The following is a 25,157-nucleotide window of genomic DNA, read 5'->3' on the forward strand; positions in this document are numbered from 1 at the left end:
TATTTCCCTTTCAGTGTCTAACGATGTACGAGTGGGTAAGTGGGTAATACTTTCCAAGGTGTAGAGACAGGATAGAAATCTAAAAGATAATAATTCCTTTTTCGTGTTTTTAGGATATTTTATTGATGTGAAATATGATTTAGTACTTACTTGATGGCCCAATTGTGAGTCTTTTTTTTGAAAATACGAGTAATTGACCAAAATTGAAAATTTTACCCCGAACAGATTCGCATTAAAACGAAAAATCTGAATCAAAACGTTCCAGACAACTTTTTTCAGGAACGGTCACTGGTAAGGTCACCAAGTCTAGTCGTCGCGTCGTTTTTATTCGTGTAGTGAATCGTATTTTGTAAATCGCTGTTCTGTAGCCTACCTCTAGCCCTAAATGCAATGTTAAATTGAAAAATTGCGCTAAATAAAAACAATTTTGCCAAAAATTTAAAATTTTTAATTTTTATTCCAATTTTTTTTTTTTTTGAAATTAACGTCCACAGCTAGTATTATTTTACAGATCATCAAAAAATAACAAGAGATTTCGAATTAAAACGCATAGAATGAGGAATAGTTTGAAATTGTAGGTCGCCGGGTCCCTTTGGACGTTGAACTTTTGGCGCCGGCATTCGCGTGATAGAGAGGGTGGGTAGAGCGGTGTTGATTTTAATTATTCGTTTGTTTCTTACCTTTTACATTTTATATGAAGGGAATTTTCCTCTTGAAAAATGGCTGTTTTTTTTGTGTGTGAAAATGGGAATAATTATTGTATAGTGAAGAGTGAAATGGAAATCAATTTTTGTCGAAATATGTACCGAATGTTTCAGTTTTTGTTTTATTTTTTGTATTAAATGTGGAGAAGTGTGATTTTTTCAGTAGTTTTAAAAATATTTTCTGCTGTGGTATATCTACTAGAATAACAATCTTCCATTTATGTGAATGTTATTAAAGTTCAAAATTCAGAGTTTTTTTTGAAAAAATTTCGAATTTCTATTTTGAAAAATTGTATTTTGTATCTCATTTCCGAATACATTTAGGTATAAAATACGTCTCAAAAGTACGTCTTCATCACTTCCAAACCACAAAATGCTGTCATATTCTTTAAATTCAACACCTTCTTTCTCGTGATGCATTATCTTCTAACGAGAGGAGGAGGGGCCTCAAAAAAGTTACATGATTCTCATTTGGTACTCTTCAAATTCATAGGTAAATGAAAAAATACATATCAAACTCACAACTTCCAACCAACATAAGATAGCAACTGTCAACTCATTCAAGTTGACCAACTCGAAGGAAAAATTTTGTTTCGGTTCGATCAACTGAGAATGAAAATTTCATCTGTGTTATCTGGTGTGCTCATTATTTATCAGCAACACATTGCCCACACTTTTACCCACGTTAAATAATATTTCAACAAATTATGTCGCTTCGATCTCAATTAATTGTTTTCAAAAACGTAATTTAAAATGAGTGAATTAGAAAAAAATGATTTTCTTATCAAGGTTTTTTTTTGGAATTTGACAATTTTTTGCACTATTTACTTATAATTTTAGTGAGTTGCTAGTTGGGGTTGTTAGTTAGCTATGATTTTTGGTAGGTATTGTTGAATTATTTTGTGAAACTAGCTCGAAATAGAAGTTGAAGGGGGGGGGGTGGATGGGGGATGGGATGGGGTATAAAAGACCAGATCTGTGAGTTGATTCAGAATTTTAAAATTTTTTGCTTCGCCCTGTCCTCCACCCAAAGATTTTTTTGGAATCGAATACTTGAAGAGCAATTCGGTCAAATTTTGTAGAATCTTAAGTAATTATAATCATAGAATTGGCAAAACAAAAAAAAAATGAAATTTTCAGGATCTGAAGAGTACGTTCCAAAAATTATGTAATTAGCAGGCAAAAAATTTGAGCTATTTTCTTAAAGAAGTTGTGAAGTAAAACTTACTGACCTTTTTCGAAATTCTCCTTCCCTCTTACGTATTTTCTTTTTTTTGGTCCTGATTTTTTTATAGTCGAGACACTTAATGTTACTAATTTCAGTGAAATGCTGAAACCAAACAAACGTTGTTTGGCTCCCCAATCATTTCTGCTTTTTCTCTCAGATCAGAAATGTCAACTTCATTTGAGATTGAAAGGTGGGTGGGAGGGGATATGATGGTCTTTCAAATGCTGTAATAAAACACATTCTGATTTCTAGGTACATATTTCTGACCCAAAAATTCACTGAAATTGATTTAGGAAACGAATTGAAAGTTTTTTGAGCCTGAAATTAAGGTTTAAAAAAATAAGGAGAAAATGAATACGAGTATAAATAAAAGTCACTTTATAATCTAAGAGTTGCATTGGTAGGCTGTTTTACTCTATTTTATTGTTAAATCGAAGAATATCTGAGGAAAATTCAATAAAATCTGTATTCGTTAGGTATACCTATACCTATGGATACCTATTCTTTAAAATTTTAAACCCAAAAATGCTCGGATTAAGTTTTTTATCGCCATTTTGTCTTCGTACCAATTTCAAAACTGAAAAATTGCTCACTAGAGAGGAAGAAAATTTTCAACGAAAATATAAAACCATCTCCACCTTATACATAATTCTTTTAAAGAATTTTCAACCGTGGTCCGCGTCGAGTAATAAAACTGAAGATAGCGTCCTTAAAAATGAGTAAGGGCGAAAAAATGGTGAACCGATGCGATAACATTTTTGCAATTCGCTGGGTTATGCTATTTTACCTGCTCGTCGTCGTTTTAGTATATAATGCGAGCGTGGAATCTCGTGAAAAACGATAGGTTTCGCGAAGGGGTAGTTTTAAACGATTTTTCCCGGCGGTAAAGGCTTGTTTCGCTGCCTACAATATGGAGACTAGCTCGGTGGTAAATGAAGCGACGGTCTGCGTGATTCGCGCATGTGCTGTTTATTGTACCACGAGACCGTGCTCAAAATTTTATTACATTTTCACCCCCATTCCCGGTTAGGCAAAAACTGAAACAGTGGCGATTTCGCAAAAATGTTGATTTTTGGCTTCGGCGAAAATACGAGTACGCTAAAAGAAAGCTCGCTCATTATAATTCGTATCGTGTTTATGGTTTATTTTTATATTCCATATAAATACGAATTTTGTGCTCGTAAGATGACACGTGAAGGATGTCGAGATTTTATATCCTTTCACCAAGCTTTTCGTTTCACTGAATAAGTCATCCGCGACATTATAATATTCCTATGTTGGTAATTGCGGCGTGCATTTTATCTAGGTATTGTCTTTGCAGCAGATTAAACGTGCTACGCCTTTGTGCTGTATATAGTTCTGAATTTTCAAAGGTTTCTATATCCTTTTTGTATTGGTTTGCGGAACAGGAGAGATTCGCATTTCGCAGGCATTGTTAGTTTTTGCCATCCCGTTTCGCGAGCTGCGATATTGAATTTATTTTATTTGAAGGGAACGGATTATTATTGTGTCGGTTTGTTGACACTAAGGTGAAATTTTTCATCTGCAATTTCATTATAGGATGAAAACATGATTTCATTACGATTAAGGCTAAATGAAAATGTTTTTCTCATTTAGCTTATATCCGGTTTTATCCGGTTCCTTTGATTCATTGACCGGTAGTAAATTTCGAATAAACCCCATGGAAATTAAACCCCTATTTTTTTTGCCAGCGTTTATACACATTTTTTTTTCAGCAAGGTTATTGATTTTTATCCGGTAGTTTGAACCATTTTATTTGCATTTTGTAGTAGATGATGTATTATTATTACCTATAGTTTTGTTATTTTACATGCATTTCCATCATCATTATTCACCTATATGCATTGTGTCTTTATTTTTCCTTCATTTCATCACATTTACATGTTTATATCGAATTTATTATTTATTTTTTTGTTTTTGATGTACGTTCCATAAACTCACATGTTTGATGTACCTGACCAGCTTATCCTATATAATTTTTCCTTTTGCTATTTGCTATAAATGTAATCGTAATGTGTAGTACGTGCTTTTTGTGTTAAATTTTTTATTTGCTTGTTTTTTCAGCATGGCAGATCAGATTCGTATCGAGTAGCCACTATCCCTTTCACACCCGATGATAATAAAACAGCCGATGGCAAAATAAAGGTACCGGTAATTCTTTCACGGTGGTGGTTGATGGATTTTCTAGTTTAATGAATGATCTTTCTTTATCTCGTAGAGTATAAGAGTTTCATAATGCAGAGTAATTTGGTATTTTTCATACCCAATCTGAATATAATCCAAGAAGTTGACAGAACTGACTTGTTAGAGCGAGGAAACCTATGTAAAAATGGTAGCTAGATATCGCACACATTGATGGTCAGTGCGCAGAGGGAAGCCCGAGGTACTCCTAGCGTGTCATGGTAGCAGACGTGTGGTTTTTTATCTGATGAAAAAATAAACAATCTGCAACATATTAATTTTAGAAAAATATTCAAGAGACTTGGACGTTGGAAATTTTGATAGTTTATCATCCGTATTAAATTCTTAATACGTAAACAACTTCAAAAAATTGTCAGGAGAAAATTGTGGAAAATTATCTTACCAAATTCATAGGAGAGGTCGGATGTAAAATTTGTTCATTTTTTGATCTAATTAAATGTTCAGTTTCTCTAGACCTTTGAATATTAAAATTGAAGGTGTGATTGTTTCAGTAAAAAAAAAAAACAAAAAACTATGATTATTGTGGCTTTCTAGAATCGGATTTGTTGACAAAATAACCACGCTCTGCTACCATGTCACATCTCATGCATCTCTAGGTCCTTTTCTTGAACAGATACACGTGTTCATGTTGTGCATCGTTTTTTTCTGTCCTACTCGACCAATTAAGCGATTAATGATACCAAAGATTACTTGCATAGTGTTTGAAGTGTACCCTGTACCTGGTATAAGGAAGACGTGAGCAATAGTGTCTGCTATAAAACAGAACCACGCTCTGCTACCATGTCACATCTCTTGCATCTCTAGGTCCTTTTCTTGAACAGATACGTGTGTTCATGTTGTGCACAGTTTTTTTTCATGACCTACTTGACCAGTTGAATGATAAACGATGTACCAAAAATTACCTTGCATAGTATTTGAAGTGTAGTTTAGTAGTCTGTGATCTTTCTTAGGTGACGATGAAGACGCGAGCGATGGTGTCTGGTACAAAAAATCTACTTGTTATGCCATCGCATGATCTCCTTCCATTATTTTACACACACACGATTTACTATAGTCAATGTAGTAGCGTGTGATGTAAATTTTATCCTTTTTAGTGTTAGCTTTTTCAGATTAACCTTGAATGTACTTACTATTTTTCAACCTGCTGCCTCAAGTTTTGTAATGTCTGACGAAGGCAGTTTCGCGTGTTATAGGTAGACGTGACCTGCGTAGGTTTGACCTTTTGTTGTTTGAAATCTGCATTTTAAGTTGACCGTAGACATAGGTAACTTAATCGGTAAGGTTTGGTATGGCAAATGTCAACGTTAGGTACTTTTGTGCGAAATAAAAGTGCATAATGTTTACTTTGCAATTTTATCCTTTGTGTTTTCTCATATCTCGATGAAATTAGCGATAAAATTTTTTAAAGTTTGAAAAAAGTTCCATAAGATCCATTCCCATAAACTCGACTGAAAATAGAATTAGGTTTTTTGATTTCACTCAATTTTTTACGAGTTCCCTTCGATGGTCTGTTTGAACAACACCATTTTTTCCATTCTAAGTACTAATCCTCAAGTGGTTCGTAGACGAACCTCACAATTTTCACACTTGTGAGATTTTTTTTACAAAGCTGCCATTTGAAGACTCATGTCTCAAAACACGATTGCACTTGGAGCAAAACCTGCTTACGAGCTTTCTAAAAAATTTAAGAAGAGATTTAAAATTACTGATTAAAATTTTAAAAATTCAAAAATGAAAATTCGATTTTGATGATGATTGCAAAAATGAAAAGCTACCTTTTGAATAATTGTTAATGTTAGATGTGAGTGAAGCCTTTTCAGTGGGGGGAGGGGGAGGCAGCAGCCTTTAGGCTTAATCGAAATGCAAAAAAATAAAAAGTTCTAATTGTGAAATGGCATGTTGATTGTTATTAATTCGAAGGTACGCCAATTTTTTGGATTAGTTGTCTCCCAAATTACCAGAAAGTTGAGAAAGACGTGTGACTCATTTCTTGTTGGGTTTTCAAAGGAATTGAGTTCGAAAATTCACTCATTTCTTAGATGTGATTCTTCAATCTCTTTCCATTTCCCTTACTCAAATTTTGGAAAAAATACGAAAAAGTGGAATTGACCTGTCGATGCTCTTCAATTCAAGGTCGCTGAGTGCTTGGATTCGATCGTTCGCGGTGTCTGACCAAAAATTGATGACATTCGCTCAAACAATTGATAAAAATGGAAAATTAAATTTTTGATGTTTTAGTCTCGATTTTGGTAATTTTGCATCGATGATTTTTCATCGTTCTCCTTTTATGGGCGTTTATTTCATGTCAGCATAACGCAGCTATACAAAATCAACTTTCAGCACGAACGATTTTCTGCTACAGCTACGTATTTTTCACTTAATACTATACGAAGCCCTTTTGAGATAATTTTTTCAACACAAATGAGCATATTCGTTGGAAATCTTATTATAAGGTTCAAAGGGGGTAAAAAATTAATAGAATTTCTGCTCGATAGAATAAAGTTTTTCGTCTAACAAAAGCAGTCGAGATATTTCTATAGAGATGAAAGATTATCTTCGAGTGCACTTCGTGTAGTCTATGAAGCAAATTTGTAGCGTTAAATTGATAAATTGGTGCCTTTTTTCGGTAGGCAGGCAGGGTACGTCTACCTAGTTATATCTTTGAAGTTGTAAAATTAGAAAAATCCAATTAGAGAAGTGTTGATTTAACGTTCCAGTCGGTATTGTTGATTTACTTAATTTCTCTGAAAGTTATCTTTAGGTACTCCTTTCATCAGTATGCAAAGGATTGGTACTTTGTGAATTTATGTAGAAAATTAAGAATTTCGTCGATTGACCTACTTAGTTGGAATTTTTAATTCTTCTTCTCGACTGTTGAATTTCATTTTACCGGTACTTTTAAAAACGAGGTATTTATTTTGAAAGTTGATTTTTTCCGAATAACTTTCGAGTATTCTGAAAAAAAAAGTAAGTACATGGTCTACATAACTACCTACGCTAAATCGTGTGCGAAAAATCAGTGCGTAAGACGAAAAACGAACCATGTTAAAGGGTACATAATTAGGCGATGTAGGAAGCAAAGGGAGTTATTAGCCGAAGATGAGTGCCAATAAAGTTGCAGCTTATATAGTGTAGTACACGAGATTAGTACTCGGTGTGAGAGAGGAATATATAGTTTTCGTTTGTACGCTTTCATTCGCAGACAGTTAAGAATGCGCTGTTTCAACTTATTACAACGTTGCCATTTTTACGAATATGTAACGTTTTTTAATAACAGGGTCAAATTTTTAATTTCCAAACCCCCGCCAAATTGAGGAATATCAAAGTACCCTAAGATTTTTTCCATACTGTACGCGAACGTGAACCTATCGAAAATAATACGTACATTTTGTTTGTACTTTTGGCAGACTCGTAGTATTTATTTAATTCGAGCAAATGTTGATGGTTGTTTGTCCGTGAAAAAAAATATGTTTTGTCGTGTTTTTCTTCCACGACGATTAATGCTTTTATATTTATTTTTCTTCTTTTTTTTCCTAAACGTGTGTTTTATAATCCAAATTTTCGTAAGTTTAGGCGTTGAGATTGTAGGTATACTTTATTTGGTCATCATCATTCTTGTGAGTATCTACAAGTTCAACTCGAGGATACTTACCTTAAAATCATGACGATTTGAGGCCAATGTCATTATCTCTTTTTTTCTTCAGTTTACGAATTTATCGACGAGTGATTCACGATATTTAGAATTTTGGTTGAAACTTGTCCACGGTTGTACGCCGAGGTACGATTAAGTATTTTGTTTTGGCAGCGTTTATTTTTATATATTTCGTGTTTTATTTTTCGCATTTAAAAGTTCGTATACACTCGGTTGCCGAGCTAAGCAACGATGAGTATTGCATACAGTTTGTTTACAAAACACCAACCATTTTGCGATCCCCTATACGTGTTGTTTGCGTAACACTATGATGGATTTTTTTTAATCCGAATTTTATCATTCATTTTACAGTCGAGGCGGAAAAATGCTGTCACCAAGAAGCAAAAGAAAGTTGACAATTTAGATGATCTGAAACAAGAATTAGATATCGATTATCATAAAATATCCGTAGAAGAATTATATCAAAGATTTGGCACACATCCAGACACAGTAAGTATCAAATTTAAATCATCGTTTTCTTTATTCGATATTTTTATGTCAGAACCAGAGGGTTTTTGGGAAATTCAAGTATATCAAATGGGGAAAATGTTTTATTGTAGAGATAGGGGATGAAAAAATCGATTTTGAAAAATTATGTGATGGTATAAGATTGAAGATGCGTTTGGAAAGTTCAAAAAAAAAAACATGAAAAAAGTGCAGCTAAATTTTCCAATTTCTATTCTAAATATTTTAAAAAGTAGACCTGGAAAAAAACTTGTCATACACGGTAAAAAAAAGGGAGTTTCATTCTCTGCATGTTTGTTTTTTTATATGATCTTTGGTTTTCTCAAAAAATTATTTTGTGTGGTATAAAAAACTGCCTAAACTGTTTTCAGTTTTTTTATCATAAAATTACTGATTCAAGTAGAACAAAGTTGAAATTCTGCTTCCTGTTCAAATTATCTCAAAACAGAACTTTAAAAAAAAAAAAAAATCACTTTTTACGATGGAAAATTTTATGATATGTGATTTTGTTTCTCTTTTATTTTCGTAGAATCCTTAAATTTTCGTAAAAAAATAATTTTTGAGGGAAACAATTTTTCAATTTTTCCATCACAAATTTTTAATTAATTATTGAAAAGAATTCTGGGCTTTGCTAGGAAATTCAATTGAGGTTCAAATTTCCCAATTTCGAAGATGGTCTGTTTAACACCTGTAGCTCCCTTCGTCCCCCCTCGTAAAAAAAATTTACTTAAACATCGTGTCAAGATTTACCAGTCACCATCGAGTGTTCCTTATACTGAAATTTCTGCAAAAAATATCAGCTTATAAAAAATATAATTTTCAATTTTAAAATGAAATAAAAAACTAAAAAAAAATTGAGAGTAAATTTTATTAAAAAGATTTTAAAATATAGTTATCTAAATTCAATTGTGATTTTTCATTTGTTAAACCTTAATAAAATGAAATCAAAACCAAGCTATCATTTATTTTTTTTCTTAAGAAATACTTAGGTACCTACTTGTATTGGTATTTAAAAAAAAAATTATTGCATAAAATTATTCTGTCATTTTACTCATTTTTGGTATTTTGCACCTTTGATTTGGCTAATAGGCAACGTATCGAACATACATCCAATTTCGAAAACTTATTTTTGTTTATTAAGAGGGGAGGGGGAGATATGAATGATGTCTAAAACTAGAATAACTAACTAGATAGTAGGTATGTTGGATTAATAATTAATTGAGGGAAATTTGTGTCGAGATCGACTATAATGGTGGAAAAACTCAACACCTCTCCTTACTTTTGCATAATTTTTGAAAATGAACGGTGTACAGAAAAAATTATCTCGTTTATTACTTGTTCAATTACCTACTCACCAGACTGTTTTACAAATGAAAGTTAACTTGACCTAGGTAAACGTATTATAATTGAATTACTCGCAGAATTTATGTTTTAAATCAATATCTGCTACACTAATCCTAACAATTAAATTTTATTTGTTTCATTTCTGCGTATTAACTATTGTATCATTTCTTCTTCTAGGGTTTAACGCATGCCAAAGCTAAAGAAATCCTAGAACGAGATGGACCGAACGCCCTAACGCCTCCGAAAACAACCCCAGAATGGGTGAAATTTTGCAAACAATTATTCGGAGGTTTCGCTTTACTGTTATGGATCGGAGCTGCGCTGTGTTTCATCGCATATTCCATTCTGGTGACTACTGTGGAAGATCCGGCAGATGATAATGTAATTTTGAATTTAATTTCGATCAAAAATATTGTGTACCTGTGTACATTTTTTTTAAATTAAAAAATGTATTTTGCTGTTACAGTTATACTTGGGTATTGTATTGACTGGCGTCGTAATCGTTACTGGTATATTTTCATATTATCAAGAAGCCAAGTCGTCGGCTATCATGGACTCATTTAAAAATTTAGTTCCTCAAGTAAATATATGACAAATTCAATCGAGAATTTATTCGGTAGCTTGTGTCTATTTGATTCTTATTGACTGATTTCTTTTGATTTCAGTTCGCCCTTGTTATAAGACAAGGTGAAAAATTAACTTTGAGAGCTGAAGATATCGTTGTAGGCGATGTCGTTGAGGTGAAGTTCGGTGATCGAATTCCGGCCGATGTTCGTATCATCGAATGTCGAGGCTTCAAAGTAGATAACTCATCACTGACCGGAGAATCTGAACCGCAAAGTAGATCTGTAGATTTCACGCACGAAAATCCATTGGAAACGAAGAATCTCGCGTTTTTCTCGACGAACGCTGTTGAAGGTGGGTATTTTGCGGCGCGTCATTCCCATTCGACATGTACCCGATATATTAATGTATTTTTTATCCGATTTATTCAGGTACTGCGAAAGGAGTTGTAATCAGTTGCGGAGATAACACGGTGATGGGTCGTATTGCCGGATTAGCCTCTGGTTTGGATACCGGAGAAACACCAATTGCCAAAGAAATCCACCATTTCATTCACATCATTACCGGCGTAGCTGTATTCCTCGGAGTTTCATTCTTCATCATTGCCTTTATCCTCGGATATAACTGGTTGGATGCTGTAATCTTTTTGATTGGTAAGATTATTATCAAAGTGTGAAAGCATACTGGGATAATGATGATTTATACTAAAATCAATGTTATTTTTTCAGGTATCATTGTCGCTAACGTACCCGAAGGTTTATTGGCTACTGTAACTGTATGTTTGACGTTGACTGCTAAACGTATGGCCTCCAAGAATTGCTTGGTGAAAAATCTAGAAGCCGTGGAAACGTTAGGATCGACATCGACCATTTGCTCGGATAAGACAGGAACGCTAACGCAGAACAGAATGACTGTTGCTCATATGTGGTTCGACAATCAAATTATTGAAGCTGATACTACCGAAGATCAATCTGGCGTACAATACGATCGCACCAGTCCTGGCTTCAAAGCTTTATCTAGGATCGCTACGTTATGTAATCGAGCTGAATTCAAAGGCGCTCAAGAAGGAGTTCCTATTTTGAAAAAGTGAGCATAAAACATGATTAATCAATGATTACGTATGTATGGATTATGAACTCGCGTTAAATGTGTAATTTTGTATTTTTTTAGGGAAGTAAACGGTGACGCTTCTGAAGCTGCTTTATTGAAATGTATGGAACTGGCTTTGGGAGATGTTATGTCGATTCGAAGACGTAATCGTAAAGTTTGCGAAATTCCATTCAACTCCACGAATAAATATCAAGTCTGTTGCGAAGTCTATTCTCACACGAATAAATCCCAAGCAGCGATAATTAATTAAAATTGTTCATTTCCAGGTATCGATACACGAAACCGAAGACCAAAACGATCCTCGTTATTTGATGGTGATGAAAGGTGCTCCCGAAAGAATATTGGAACGTTGCTCCACCATCTTCATCGGCGGTAAAGAAAAAGTACTAGACGAAGAATTAAAGGAAGCTTTCAATAACGCCTATCTTGAATTGGGAGGTCTCGGTGAACGTGTGCTCGGTTAGTGAAATCACACCGATGAACTCTTCAACCGTTTATGAGCCAATTGTGAAATAAGTTTATTTTGTTTAGGTTTCTGCGATCTCTTATTGCCATCCGATAAATTCCCATTGGGTTTCAAATTCGACGCTGATGATCCAAACTTCCCCTTGTCTGGTATGCGATTCGTTGGTCTTATGTCGATGATTGATCCTCCTCGAGCTGCCGTACCCGATGCTGTGGCTAAATGCCGATCTGCTGGTATCAAAGTTATCATGGTCACTGGTGATCATCCTATCACTGCGAAAGCCATCGCTAAATCGGTCGGAATCATTTCCGAAGGTTCGTTATGATTTATGAATCTCATTGTGAAGGATTTCTGTATTCTGTACCTTATTTTCTTGCTTTCCGATGTCTTATTTTGTAATTATTTTGTATAGGAAACGAAACCGTCGAAGATATTGCCCAACGCTTAAACATTCCAGTTTCTGAAGTAAATCCTCGCGATGCTAAAGCTGCCGTTGTTCATGGAACTGAATTGCGTGACTTGTCTCCCGAATTATTGGACGAAATTTTAAGGTATTGTAGAAGATCTTGAAGAATATTTGATCGTTGTTGGTTTCGAATACCTATTTTTACGAGTATGATGTAATTATATGTTTATTGTTTTTTTTAGATACCACACTGAAATTGTATTCGCTCGTACCTCGCCTCAACAGAAACTAATCATCGTCGAAGGTTGCCAACGTATGGGAGCTATCGTAGCTGTAACCGGAGATGGTGTCAACGATTCTCCTGCTTTGAAAAAGGCTGATATCGGTACGAAGTTTTTCTCTTTCTTCATTAAAAAAAATGTATAAAATTAACTCGATGTCTATTCGTCGTAGGTGTTGCTATGGGTATCGCTGGTTCTGATGTATCGAAACAAGCCGCCGACATGATCCTGTTGGACGATAATTTCGCTTCGATTGTAACCGGTGTCGAAGAAGGTCGATTGATTTTCGACAACTTGAAAAAATCCATCGCTTATACCCTAACGTCCAATATTCCCGAAATTTCTCCTTTCCTCGCTTTCATCTTACTCGATATTCCTTTACCGCTTGGAACCGTTACGATCCTTTGCATTGACTTGGGAACTGACATGGTAAGTTGAAATAGTTATCGAATCTTTCGAATAATTATTTTACTATTTTTTAGCTTCGAATCGCGTCGTTGTTGATTTTACTTTATACGATAAAACGCGACGATAAATTAAATACTAAGCTAACGTCTTCGGTAAACGAATATTACGAGTATACGTTTTTCTAAAACAACCAAAGAGTAAACGAAACTTGGTAGTTTAATTTTATCTCTTTATTCAACCCTCAAGTCTTACGAGAAGTAAACCAAATATAATTTTATTTTAGAGCACTGGTTTTGAAAATAACGTATAAAAGCACGCGCCCATAATGCACATTTTTGTGTGTACGTCTTAGCAAATTTCAGTTTCGAATTCGTTCTATGTCGATGTTGAATTTCAACGAGTAAGCTACTTAAAGTTCTGTCGTAAGAAGATGATTTTTGATTAGGGTGTCTTGTAGGATGTGATAAGTGATATCGTGATAGTAGAAATCATTGGTGTTTGAGTTCAAGAGTGGATGTTGTTTACGGTGGGGTTTTGTATGAGAGGATAGAGTCGATGTTGAGAGATGTGCCGAGTCAGCTCTTGTGTAATTTCTTGTGGATGGATTTTTGCACAGCCCGATTACGTAATACGGATAAGTTAACATAGAAGTGCGGCGTGGTTTCTAAATACGGAGATTTTTTTGTAAGCATTATTTTGCATAGGCTGTTGCAAGAATATTTCACCTTGCCGTTGTATTGCACTTTCATTTTCGATCGCTTTTTGTTTGTATCATGTTTATTTTTGTAAATAGATATTGTTTATAGTATTACATTTTATACAAATTATCATCGTTTTGTGGTGGTAGCGATTCGATGTTCTTTCGAATACGTGTGCTCTGTTCTGTTGACAAACCAAGTGCTCGGTTAAAATGAACGCGTCGATATTTCCATAGATTCGTTTGTTTTAAATTGGAATATTTAGCTATTCGTGCAAATATGTACTCGATTTGTTACGCAAATCGTCTGATAACTTGAGTTTGGTCAATTTGAATAACCTCGTCGTTAGAAAAATAATAAATTTTGGATTTATCTTTGGCGCCTATTTCGTAAATTAAAACAAAAATCATTCATTCATCAACGTAGTTGAGTTCGGTATTTGTTTAAATTTCGAATAAATTCATTGTAAATACTCGTATAATTCACATTTTAATACTGTAATATCGAGTTTAAAACAACTTATATGAAGTAAAAAAGCGTTATTTCCTGATTGCTATAGTAAAGTAAATGAAAGAGAAATAATTTAGAGATTGATCCTATAGCGTCTGTGCTTATACAGTGGACGTTAATTACCACTATAACAATTACAATGTTACGTATTATTGCCACTTTATCAGTAGTTGTGGTACAAGTAGAAGTAGTGATCATCTTACCGCATTCAGAATGTGTCATCATTCATTACCCTCTCATTTGTATTATTTTAAAAATTATCTCATTGTACTATTTATCGTTTTACATTGGTTAAATTTTTAAGTTGCCTTTCTCATTTCACATTTTGTTTCATCGAGTGTGTTTTTTTGTTCTTTTTTTGCCGTCGCGCGTCTTCAACCAAAGGTACCCGCGATTTCACTCGCGTACGAAGAAGCTGAATCTGACATTATGAAAAGACGACCTAGGAATCCGTTTACAGATAAACTGGTCAATGAAAGGTGACGTAAATGAAATCGATTTATAATTATTATGAATTGCATTTTTACCTTTATTTTAAATCAAAGCTGGTGTTCGATTTGGTGTTGTTTTGATTTGAACGACGATCCATTCCGAAGAGGAGGATCGAAATGGGATTACTTTGAAACTAAATTTAGTAGAATTGCGAACATGCTTGGTAATGCTTGGGAAAAAATAACCATTTAGCATTGATTAGAAAATAATATCGCTTACTAACGAGGAAATGAAAATGTTTGAGCAGTGGTATATTTATTTTATAAAAAAGTATTCGGATTTCGGATTCAAAATTCAAAAACGTTATGATCGAACAACATAAATGCAGATCATGAGGTCAAGCACTTCTCTAGCTGGAGAACAGGTTGTGATTGGTTAGTGATAAACAATGAAACCGAAACTCTAGATTTTCATTGGATATTCTCTTATCACTGACCAATCCGTTTGAAGAATTGAATTTTCACCTATTAACAAAATTTAATCAATAAAATTTGACTGAAAAATTCAAAAAATGTAAAATATCGGTTTTGAACATGTTTTGAAGCTCTTTTTACTAAAACTAACTCGAAATGAAGGCAAATAATGCAATTCGTAACGTTAGCTTTAATACTATGAGATCATTTGCCCGGGTCATTCTTCCAACTGCAGGTAAGTATTAAAAATAACCTCGATTGTGTTCTTTTTCATTCGCTTGATTCGCCTGTATAATAAAGTAATATTTATTGGTAACAAATTATGTACACATTGCATGTTCGGCGAACGTTTTTGCATGTGCTATTTCATTACCTACTGCCTACTGATTCATAAAAGTTAGCTTGATGTGTAGCTTTTCTGCATGTGAATGCGATCGATGTACTGTTGTCAAGTTTTCTTTGGATTTTCGAGTTTTCGGCGTGTATGTGCCTATACGTGTGCAGAATTGATGTATTATTTAATTTGTTTGAGTGTGCACGGTGGATAAAGAAGGATAAAACTAATTACGTATGACATGGACCACCGAAATACCATCTGCTATATGTGAAACATCCTAGCAACATTAAACGCATTTGATTCATTATGGAATCGATGACATACGTTAATTTGAAGTTAAATACGACGTGTTACGCTTTTTGATGGAAAATTCTAATGTTGTCTGAATAAACGTAGAATTTTGCTATACTGATATCCCCATAATTGATGGAAATTTGCTATGTTGTAGTAAAAATAGAACGCTGGTTGTATAATGATCGGTAGAAATGAAAAGGGTTGAAAAATGTCAGAATAGGGCTGATGTGGTTTAATGGTTTTATATTTTCACGTGTTGTTTCTCTGTTTCTATCTCTTCTATCTACTTTTAATCTATCTCTCACTTGTTGTATTCGAACGATAATTTTTGATTCGGTTGACGAATTGATCGCAGGATGTTGTTGAAAGAATTTTACATAGTTTAGATGTAAAATACGCCTTATTTCGCATTTTTTTCCCTCCTAATATTGTTGTTTAATCCGTCAATTTTTTAATTTTTTTTATATTTTTGTTTAATTTTTTTTTTAAAATGATGTTGATGGATTAAACGACGAATAGAGTAAAAAATTAGTAGTACTTTATTCTTCAACTTACTAGCGTATAATTCTTACAGACGTTCTGTAATATTTTTTTCAATGAATATTTTTCATTCTTATTTCACAGCACGTCTGTAGGTTAATATAATAATTATTATGCATGATTATTTATTTATATGTATTTTTTAACGCATAGTGAAAGAATTTAGCCGTAGCACTGATCTAACATTTTTTTTTCTTAAGTTCACTATTTCTTTTTTCAAACACTTTCATTTTTTATTCGCCTCCACTTCGAGAAAATTACTTACTTACCTGTGCCTTTCAATTTCAAATGCTGATTAGACGTGTAAAATCTATTGAAATTTCATCCAAAAGGATATCTTGCAGCTTTGAAATTTTTTCTAACACTATTCGATTTTTGAAAGAACTTCTACAACAAAGCTTGTTTATGAAGCAGTACTATTTTTTTTTCTTTCACCATGCCCATTACAATGCCGCAGTATTAGCATTTTAAAAAACTAATTCATACAGCTGCGGCACGAAGAACGAAAATATTAATCCGAATGCATTTTTTGTCGCTATATAATCGGTCATGAGATTGATTTGTACTACTGCGGCATTCTTTATTAAATAGATGCTTGTTTCCTTGAGATATGAAAACCTTTACCTACCTATTATGTTTGTCTGATATCTAAATACCTACCTACCTTACCTCTATACCTAATTTTATGTGACATGTTCCTAATAATTTTGCTTTCTTATATCCTTTTGTTATTAACTCTACCTTAACTCTTAATGGGAAATGTTTGATGTACTCTTCTGATCGGAATAGATGCCCGCCATATCTTTGGCTTACGAGGCACCAGAATCAGACATTATGAAAAGACAACCTCGTGATCCACGTAAGGATAATCTTGTCAACCACAGGTTGGTTTTTTTATTACTAATTGTGCAGCTGTAAACATTTATTTTTAACAGAGGTGGATGAGATTTTTGGGATGAAGGGTTTGGGGCTGTTTTAATGTGATGTTTTTTAATTTTTTAAATAGCGTGTTTGCATGTAAATAACAGCTTAGGAATGTATTTTTTTTCTACATAGTCATAGGTGTTGGTTATTGCAAGTTTATTGGAACTGTAAATAAATCTTCGATGTGTAATTACAGGAATAGATTTAGATGAATGTTACCAATCGATGTAATTTTTGAAATTATTCAATTTTGTCGAAAAGTGGTTTTAAAATTTTGAAAAAAATCATGAATTTTCATTTTGAAAGTTATATTTTTTGTTTTCAGTTTTATAAAAAAATGAAGGGTGCTGGGCAGATGATTTTTATTTTTGAAAAAATCGATGAAAAATATTTTTGATTTTTTTTTTTTTTAGTTTTGACGATGAATTTTCTCGAATAAGTTGATTTTTGACCCGGACAAAAAATGTATCGGTTTTTCAGTGTCAAATAATTCTACAACATGAATATAGAAATCTTTAAAATATATAATTTTTTTTGCTTTTAGAGTTGATGAAAATATTAATATTTGAATTATGGCGATATTTATTTTGTATTTACTATTTTCTTTACAGATTGATTTCGATGGCATATGGTCAGATTGGTTTTATTCAAGCTGCAGCTGGTTTCTTCGTGTATTTCGTTATAATGGCGGAAAATGGTTTCCTTCCTGGAAAATTGTTCGGTATTCGTAAACAGTGGGATTCAAAAGCTATCAACGATTTGTCTGACTCATATGGTCAAGAATGGGTATGCCCGATTAAATGCCTTTGATATGAGTAATTTGGCGAGAATTTGTACTTACGAGTTCCTTTTTTTACAGACGTACCGAGACAGAAAAGCTTTGGAGTACACGTGCCATACTGCCTTCTTCGTATCAATCGTCGTTGTACAATGGTCTGATTTGATTATTTGTAAGACCCGCAGAAATTCGATTTTCCATCAAGGAATGAGGTATGTTATTATTTTTTGAATCCAGGGTTCCTACTCAGTTACACTTTTTTCTAATTGTCTCACTTTTTTCCTAAAATTGCCCATAAGTCCTGCTTTGTAGCCCAAAATTGCCAAAAAATGACCAAAAAGTCTTGCTTTATTACCAAAAAGTTGAGAAATAGTTTCACTTTGCTGACAATAATTTTGAAAAAAATTATTATTTTTTTTGCCAGTGATTGTCAAAAAGTCCTTTTTTTTACATTTTTCAAAAGGAGAGTGCTGACTTGCTCACATCTTGTAACTTTTTAATTTTTGGTTACTTTTTTAAAACTAAGTTTGTTATTTTTCTGGAAAAAATTGGTAGCGAGCGTTTTTAATTTTGAAAACATTTTTATGTTTTTGATATTGTTTCCAAAGTTTATGTATTCATTCGAGATTATTTTCCATTTTAGGAACTGGGCGTTGAATTTCGGTTTAGTATTTGAAACTGCATTAGCTTGCATTTTATCGTACACTCCTGGTATGGATAAAGGTCTACGAATGTATCCTTTGAAGTAAGTTTTTCTTTTCAATATCTTCGAATCAGAACCGATTCACGAGAGTATTGTTTTGAAAAAGATTTTCCTAATCCCGATGTATTTTGTATTTTAGATTCGAATGGTGGATCCCACCTATCCCATTCATGATTGCCATCTTCATTTACGATGAAGTGAGAAGGTTCTACCTGAGACGAAACCCTGGCGGTTGGTTAGAACAAGAGACATATTATTAAACAAGAACAATACAAAAATTAGTCATGAATTTATTAAAGAAGTCGTCATTTTTATCGCATATTGTTGCTTGCCTCAAATATGCATTTGTCGCTGTTTATACTTTCGTTCCATTTATTTACTAAACAAGAAAAAAAAACAAATTAATCAAAAAATCAACGTTATTATTTCTCTCTACTTTTTTGTGTAAAGATCTCTGTGAAAGAAAAAAAATCGTATCAACACTCATTTTTCAACTGCCTTAAGGGCTCGATATCGCGAAATTTGATATGTCATTGTTGCAATATACCCAGTATTAGCTGTAATATTAATAATGAGTATTACATCCATTGTTAGTAGTTAGGGATTTTACTTTTTTTCATTTTTTTGTAGCTTATGTTTTTTTTTGTTTTACTTTTTGTTTGTATTGTGTAAATGTTCAAAATGTTACGAGATTTGTTAGTCATCGGCTTTGTTTACCTTTTTACATGTTCTAACTTGCTAAATGTTTAGCGTTTCCTTTCCAATTTGTTTTCTTTTATGTTTTGTTTTGAAAATATCTCGTTAAAGCTTAAGTTCAGGTAAATTTTCCAGCGTTTTTCTCTATTTTGTAATACCACGTATTCATTAAATTAATTATAATATTACGTTCTAGCGAACAATTTTACGTGTAGATCTGTGTTAAGTTTTATCATTTTGATTTAGCGTTAATAATTGTTCTATTTTATTCATTTTTTTTAACTTTTGAAAAATCTTGTAAACGTTTTAAAAATAAGTAACGTAAGTAAGTATTACTTTCGTAGTTGTAATAGAATGTTTTTATGTGTAAAATAAATGACAAATAAAATTTTTAAATGACAAATGAAAGGATCGGATATCCCAGTGTAGTACGTTGCGTTACGCGATATTATCATGTTGTATTAACTAAAAACAGACTAGGTTAGAGATTAATTGTTAAATGTGTTTAAACAAATTAATTCGTATTCATAAAGAGAAGTCAAGTTATTTAAATTATTCGTAGAACACGTTACATGTATGAAAAATTTGTATAAGCACATTAGCGGTTTTACGCCCAATTCACGCCTGACGGGTAGTAATTTATAATTTAATTTATCATTACGCAAAATATATTTATAATAAGAAATCATGTTGTTTTTTTTACCGCCTGTTTAGATTGATTTAAATTTTTCTGTTCTCGAAATTGCATTTTAAATTTGTGTGAGAATGAAATCAAAATCAATGCTATTGGTTTATTGGTCATTAAATTAGAACATAGACTCAAGATATAATATTATTTCTGTAAAACTACAATTGGGTACCTACCTCTACCTACATTATCACTAAAATTCAAAAAATGTTTATTGTTAAAGATTAAACTGGACCAGTTTTGATGATGTCATCAATTTCATTGAGTGCATTTTCGTCTTCAAGAATGTCTTTAATAATTTGAACTGCATCTTTCAATTTTCTGTTGGTTGTACCTTGAACTTCAACATCTTCGATTTTTGAATATATTTCTTGGACCTTACTTTTGACCGTAGGATTGATTAGGTTTGAAAGGATTAAGTCAATATCTTCGGAATATTTTTCTAATGTAACTCTGTCAGCGATTAGTTTAGATACTACAGCCATCTGTTCTCCCAAAGCATTTTTATCGGTCAAGAGATCGTAAATCAATGGACCAAGTCCTCCAAATAATTTTATTAATGGTTCGAATGCTATTTTATTGATTTCCAAAGGATCGGTTGCTGTGAACTTCACATCGTTATTTTCATCAGCATTACGACCTGGAGTTTCCTGAGGTGTCTGTGGAGGTTCATCACCAGAAGTTGAAATATCTGAGGATACTTCAAGTGGTTGTGGAGTTGCGTTTTCATCTGCAGGTTCTTCAAGTACTGATGGACCTGGCGTTTCGACAGTAGATGGAGTTTCTAAGGTGTCTTCAACTGCTGGTGCTTGATCAACAGATTCATCTGAAGTGGAAGGTTCTGCGACATCTTCAGTTGATGTTTGATTCGCATTTTCAGCGAAAGTTGAGGATTGCGCATCCTCAGCTGATGGTCGATTTAGTGTAGTCGCTTCGTTGAGCTAGGAACATGAAAAATAAATAAAAGTGCTTGATAAAGTCTCAAAAAATCTCACGAAGATATTTGTCTACTTTTTAATCAATGAAAATGTTTTTAAAAAATTACTAATTTTTTTAAAGGAGCAACCGAACTTTGATTTAGTATTTTGTAGATGGCGAAGCCTAGTATTTGGTGAGGGGGAGGGAATTATTATAAAATAACAAAACAAAATACCTACCTTCGTCACTTGATAAATGACGACGAACAAGATCGTCACTTTTATAATTCCTGCCATCATGAACTTTCACGTAGGTATACAAGAGTGTTTGAACAAAACCCGAAAATTACTATGAATTTTTTCCAATAATTTTTCATTATATAGAGAATTCGCCGACAAAATTTTAGGTCGACGAGAACATTTAAGGTGAAAAATTGAAAATACAATCGTCGTGTTCATAGTAATGGAGTGAAATGTGCGATAAATTACAGTGGTTAAGCTCGACTTCTCCGTCTGTTATGGAAAATAAATGAAGTCGACGCTAATTGCAAAATGGATGTTTTCAATGTTTCACGAAGAAAAAAAACACATGTGGAAAATTATCAGCCCGTTCTCACGTCGTCGTCAATATATTTTGAAAATTTTGTTTGCTGGTGTTTGTTAATGATCGGATGAATGTAGCCCTGAGTGAGGCATCACAAATTGAAAAGTCTTTTAGCTGAGAATCGTGATAAACTTGATGAATTTTCTAATGAAGGAGGTTAAAAAGTAAAAACTAACTTATTGAAGTTGGAACAGTTGTACTCGTATTGATTGGTGGAATGGAATCAAATGCACTGGATTTATGTATTTACTAGGGCAGTAAAAGTTGAAGAAAACTTGGGAGGTTTGAACTTTAAAAAGTTGGTGACAATTTCTTCACATCGTCGGTAGCATGGAAAAATGGCGAATTCCGACCTCTGAAATAAATCTAGGCTAATAAAGGGAGGTTTAATGATTCATGTAATTGTCAACAATTTAACGATTTCCATTTTCCATTACGCAAAAAAAAAAAAAAAAAATGGAGATACCATGACTAGAACATCTGATTTTATTTAGTTGTTTATGCACGTTGTGCACTCATCTCGTAGTTTTGATTTTGAATGAAACGGTCAAATCTGTAGAAATAAAGGATGATTGATCTCTCTTGCTTGCCCTGTCCTTGCTATAGGTATATTCGTTTTTATTTGCTCATGAAATGAAACGAAACCATTCTTTCAGTAGTATAACGTAATGTTATTCGATGTAAAAATTCAAAATTCAATTTCCTATTTTCGGGCTATTTTCAAATTCAAAATGAAGAATTTTAATTATTGAAAAAATGACGCAGTTGCGCACGAACAGATGCGCATAAGCGCAAGCGCACGTTTTGGGAACCAATACGAACCTAAACTGGAGTAAGTAAATAAAAATTTAGATAAACAAACGAGCGAAACAAACAAACAAACGATTTTCAGTTTTTGAATTCGTTTTGAAATTTTGCGGTGCAATTTTCAATGATTTTAGAGTTTTAAAACACATTATAATTTCTTGCAATTGATCAGTACTGTAAGTTTCTTATTCAACTTTCTACAGTGGTTTTATTTTATCTGACCTCATCTCATGCAACCTTCTACTTCTTTCAATAATTTCAGAAGCTGCTGGAGTCAACAGAATTCTTTCATTTGACCATTCATTTCTCAAGGTATTTGTTGTTTTATTTGTAAAATATTGCTAGAATATTTGAATTACTCCCAAGCTTACGAACTTTGAGAAGCAACAGTTGATTATATACGAAATAAGTGTCCTTGCTAAAGGAAGGATGAACACATGAGGAACACCCTACAGCGTTGTTGATCAAAATTCTCTCGAATTCGTGTAAAGCTGCCAAAACTAGCGTATGTTTTCATTACATTGAGTTTGAATATACTGAATTTTCATTTATTGTTCAACAGATCGCAATCAGCCTGATCGAATTACAACATGATGCATGTCACTTTTGAAGACGATGAGTACCTGAAACGCAAATTTGACACAAAGGCATTTTCGATCAAAGTGGATAAAATGTCAGATAAAGATATAGAAGAATGTAAGAAGAAATATAAATCATCACCACGACGCAATATTTCCAACGGTATATCTCATTCTCGTTCTCCTACGCCGAATTCTAAAGAAACTTACGCAAGATTGTCACGACGTAATAATATCAGTACACCAAATAAAAGTGAAAACCGAAAAGATCTCGATGGCGTAAGTTTTATATTATTCATAGAAATGTAATTCAGCTTCGTATAAGTTAATAGCGTTTGAATATATACTTACAGAGTTGTAGCGATCCAGAGGAGGAGTTCTATAAGGGAAAATTCTGTCTTCAAGAGTGTCAAATTGCCTTACCCAGGGTGCCCAAAAACAACACCAATAAAAGAAGAAAATTGGCCTTCATTTTCGATTACCTTACATTTTATTTTTTGCTAAAAATTTGTGTTTCCATCGTCGTCGTCATACCACTCGTGTTGTATTTCTTATAGCAAACCAAGAGCATATTTTCGTGTCATTGGTTCGACTATTTTAATACTAGCTAGTCCCATTGACGAAGAAGTGCCTACTGAAAATGTACGTAATTTTTATTACTTGATCTTATTTTGTTGTTTGAATCATTTTGAAAAGTTTAATATTTATATTGTTGCCGGTTGTCGAACATGACGATGGTATTTTACCGTACTTATTTATCCGGATAAACCGTACGTACTAATTTTTTTGTTCATCGTTGAAACTGGACTTGTTCGTTATAAAAGTATTATATAATGTGTTATGAATAAGGAAATATGTTGAAAACCGTGAATTAAAAATAATTTTATTTTGGAACTGACGTTTTTGAAATTTTGCATTCCATGTACCTAGTAGTCGGTGAAATACGATCTGTCAGATTTATAATTTCAATTATTGACTGTATTTAAATTGATCACAAATTGCCGCGATTGTAGATGTAAAATGTTTCTTACTATTTACTGAAATTCAACTTTTTATATTATGATTGAATCATGTACCTGTGCTGATCAAAATGTACTTGCATTTAGATAATGATCACATTAACATTACCTATTCAATTTTTTGAAATAGCTGTAATTATTTAGAAATCATCGCTTATTTTTATAGATATATTAATATTTTTGACGATAGTTTTTGATTGAAATGTAACCATTTTATACCTGATCTTTTTTTTCAGTCTGTTCATGAATCTTGATTTACAAATACGTATTAAAAAATAATTATTATCTCAATGTAAATTATGTCTTGCAAATATTCGATATTTCTGGTTTTAATTCATCGGATAAGTACTAAACATTTTGATTTTTTTTTTTCAAAAAGCTCTCTTTTTTACCCGGTTATTAATTAGTATTATGTTATTCTATCTCAAGCTTAAGCGCTGATGTGGATATTAGATTATATGACCTAAGTATTAAAAGCTGACAAATTCAATTTTTCTCTATTTAAAACGAATATTTTGTATTTCTTGTTATTTTTTTCTGAAATTGTGTATTGTGTGTTTGAATCATTATGTTCTGTCATCCAAAAATACATTTTTATTCGTTTGTTTCAGTTTCAATTTTTCTGTTCTCTCTTTTGAAATGTTCACTATAATAATCACTTTTCAAAATGGAATATTCTTAACGAAGCTTGAATTAAAAATTTTTATTTTGATTGAACTTATTTTAAAAATTGTATTAATTCGATTGTATTTGAAACCAGATGTAAATGAAAGTAACTACGACGAAAACAAAAATTCGTTCGAATATTTTACTGAGATATCAACGGAGATGAAATCCTCTACTGTGATACCTACCTATTATGCGAACAAAAAAGCATCAATGTTTCGTTAGAAAATATATCGTCGACGTACACAAAGTTCGGTTTAGCATGATTCAAAAAATCTGCTTTTGGTTCTCACGTTTTTATACGTTTTGTAAATTCCGAAAGAATGCGGTGACTGCAGATTAACGCGTTGTTGAAATAATAAATTTCCTTTCTGTTTTTATGTAAATCTTTTATCTGCTATTATTAGGCTCCGCGGTATTGTCATTTTAGTAGGATTTGGTTTTTTATATAACCATCGAAACGTAGCGTTAAAAGCTAGATTAATGTGCAAATCTCATGAAAGAATCACATCGGATAAAAATACATCGGACATGATATTTCATTGTTTTTTTTTCTTTTTTTAAACGGTCGTTTTTGTTTCAGAACCGTACGGATTCTGGAAT

General features: G+C 32.9%; 2 protein-coding genes and 1 long non-coding RNA gene across 7 annotated transcripts in view; 2 read left to right on the forward strand and 1 right to left on the reverse strand.

The window, feature by feature from the left end:
• Positions 1 to 19,960, forward strand: part of Atpalpha (sodium/potassium-transporting ATPase subunit alpha) — a 38,110-nt gene extending 18,150 nt beyond the window's left edge. For 2 of the 5 annotated variants that reach the window (XM_065351019.1, XM_065351021.1), the window contains exons 2-19: positions 4,018 to 4,098; positions 8,159 to 8,296; positions 9,833 to 10,036; positions 10,122 to 10,235; positions 10,321 to 10,573; positions 10,651 to 10,872; positions 10,948 to 11,305; positions 11,390 to 11,522; positions 11,596 to 11,788; positions 11,861 to 12,109; positions 12,208 to 12,346; positions 12,444 to 12,586; positions 12,655 to 12,911; positions 14,483 to 14,577; positions 17,710 to 17,884; positions 17,958 to 18,088; positions 18,520 to 18,621; positions 18,719 to 19,960. In XM_065351019.1, coding sequence (XP_065207091.1) covers positions 4,018 to 4,098; positions 8,159 to 8,296; positions 9,833 to 10,036; positions 10,122 to 10,235; positions 10,321 to 10,573; positions 10,651 to 10,872; positions 10,948 to 11,305; positions 11,390 to 11,522; positions 11,596 to 11,788; positions 11,861 to 12,109; positions 12,208 to 12,346; positions 12,444 to 12,586; positions 12,655 to 12,911; positions 14,483 to 14,577; positions 17,710 to 17,884; positions 17,958 to 18,088; positions 18,520 to 18,621; positions 18,719 to 18,839 — 3,108 coding nt within the window. In that variant the 3' untranslated portion in view covers positions 18,840 to 19,960. Of the gene's footprint in view, positions 1 to 4,017; positions 4,099 to 8,158; positions 8,297 to 9,832; positions 10,037 to 10,121; positions 10,236 to 10,320; positions 10,574 to 10,650; positions 10,873 to 10,947; positions 11,306 to 11,389; positions 11,523 to 11,595; positions 11,789 to 11,860; positions 12,110 to 12,207; positions 12,347 to 12,443; positions 12,587 to 12,654; positions 12,912 to 14,482; positions 14,578 to 16,963; positions 17,059 to 17,709; positions 17,885 to 17,957; positions 18,089 to 18,519; positions 18,622 to 18,718 lie in introns of all 5 variants that reach the window. The other 3 variants (XM_065351022.1, XM_065351023.1, XM_065351020.1) reach the window with 2 other exon arrangements.
• A 92-nt stretch (positions 19,961 to 20,052) lies between these two features.
• LOC135836290 (uncharacterized) lies at positions 20,053 to 21,315 on the reverse strand. Its single transcript, XM_065351033.1, has 2 exons — positions 21,121 to 21,315; positions 20,053 to 20,904 (listed from the first exon to the last, which is right to left on the reverse strand). The coding sequence occupies exons 1-2, from the start codon at positions 21,178 to 21,180 to the stop codon at positions 20,188 to 20,190; spliced, it is 777 nt and encodes a 258-aa protein (XP_065207105.1). The 5' UTR covers positions 21,181 to 21,315; the 3' UTR covers positions 20,053 to 20,187.
• Positions 21,316 to 22,306: 991 nt separating this feature from the next.
• LOC135836303 (uncharacterized) lies at positions 22,307 to 24,498 on the forward strand. The gene is made up of 4 exons (XR_010557014.1): positions 22,307 to 22,467; positions 22,554 to 22,603; positions 22,854 to 23,148; positions 23,223 to 24,498. It is a non-coding gene; the product is annotated as an uncharacterized LOC135836303 (long non-coding RNA).
• The last annotated feature ends 659 nt before the right edge of the window (positions 24,499 to 25,157 follow it).

The sequence above is a fragment of the Planococcus citri genome, chromosome 2 (genome assembly GCF_950023065.1).
Source record: "Planococcus citri chromosome 2, ihPlaCitr1.1, whole genome shotgun sequence".
NCBI classification, from domain to species: domain Eukaryota; kingdom Metazoa; phylum Arthropoda; class Insecta; order Hemiptera; family Pseudococcidae; genus Planococcus; species Planococcus citri.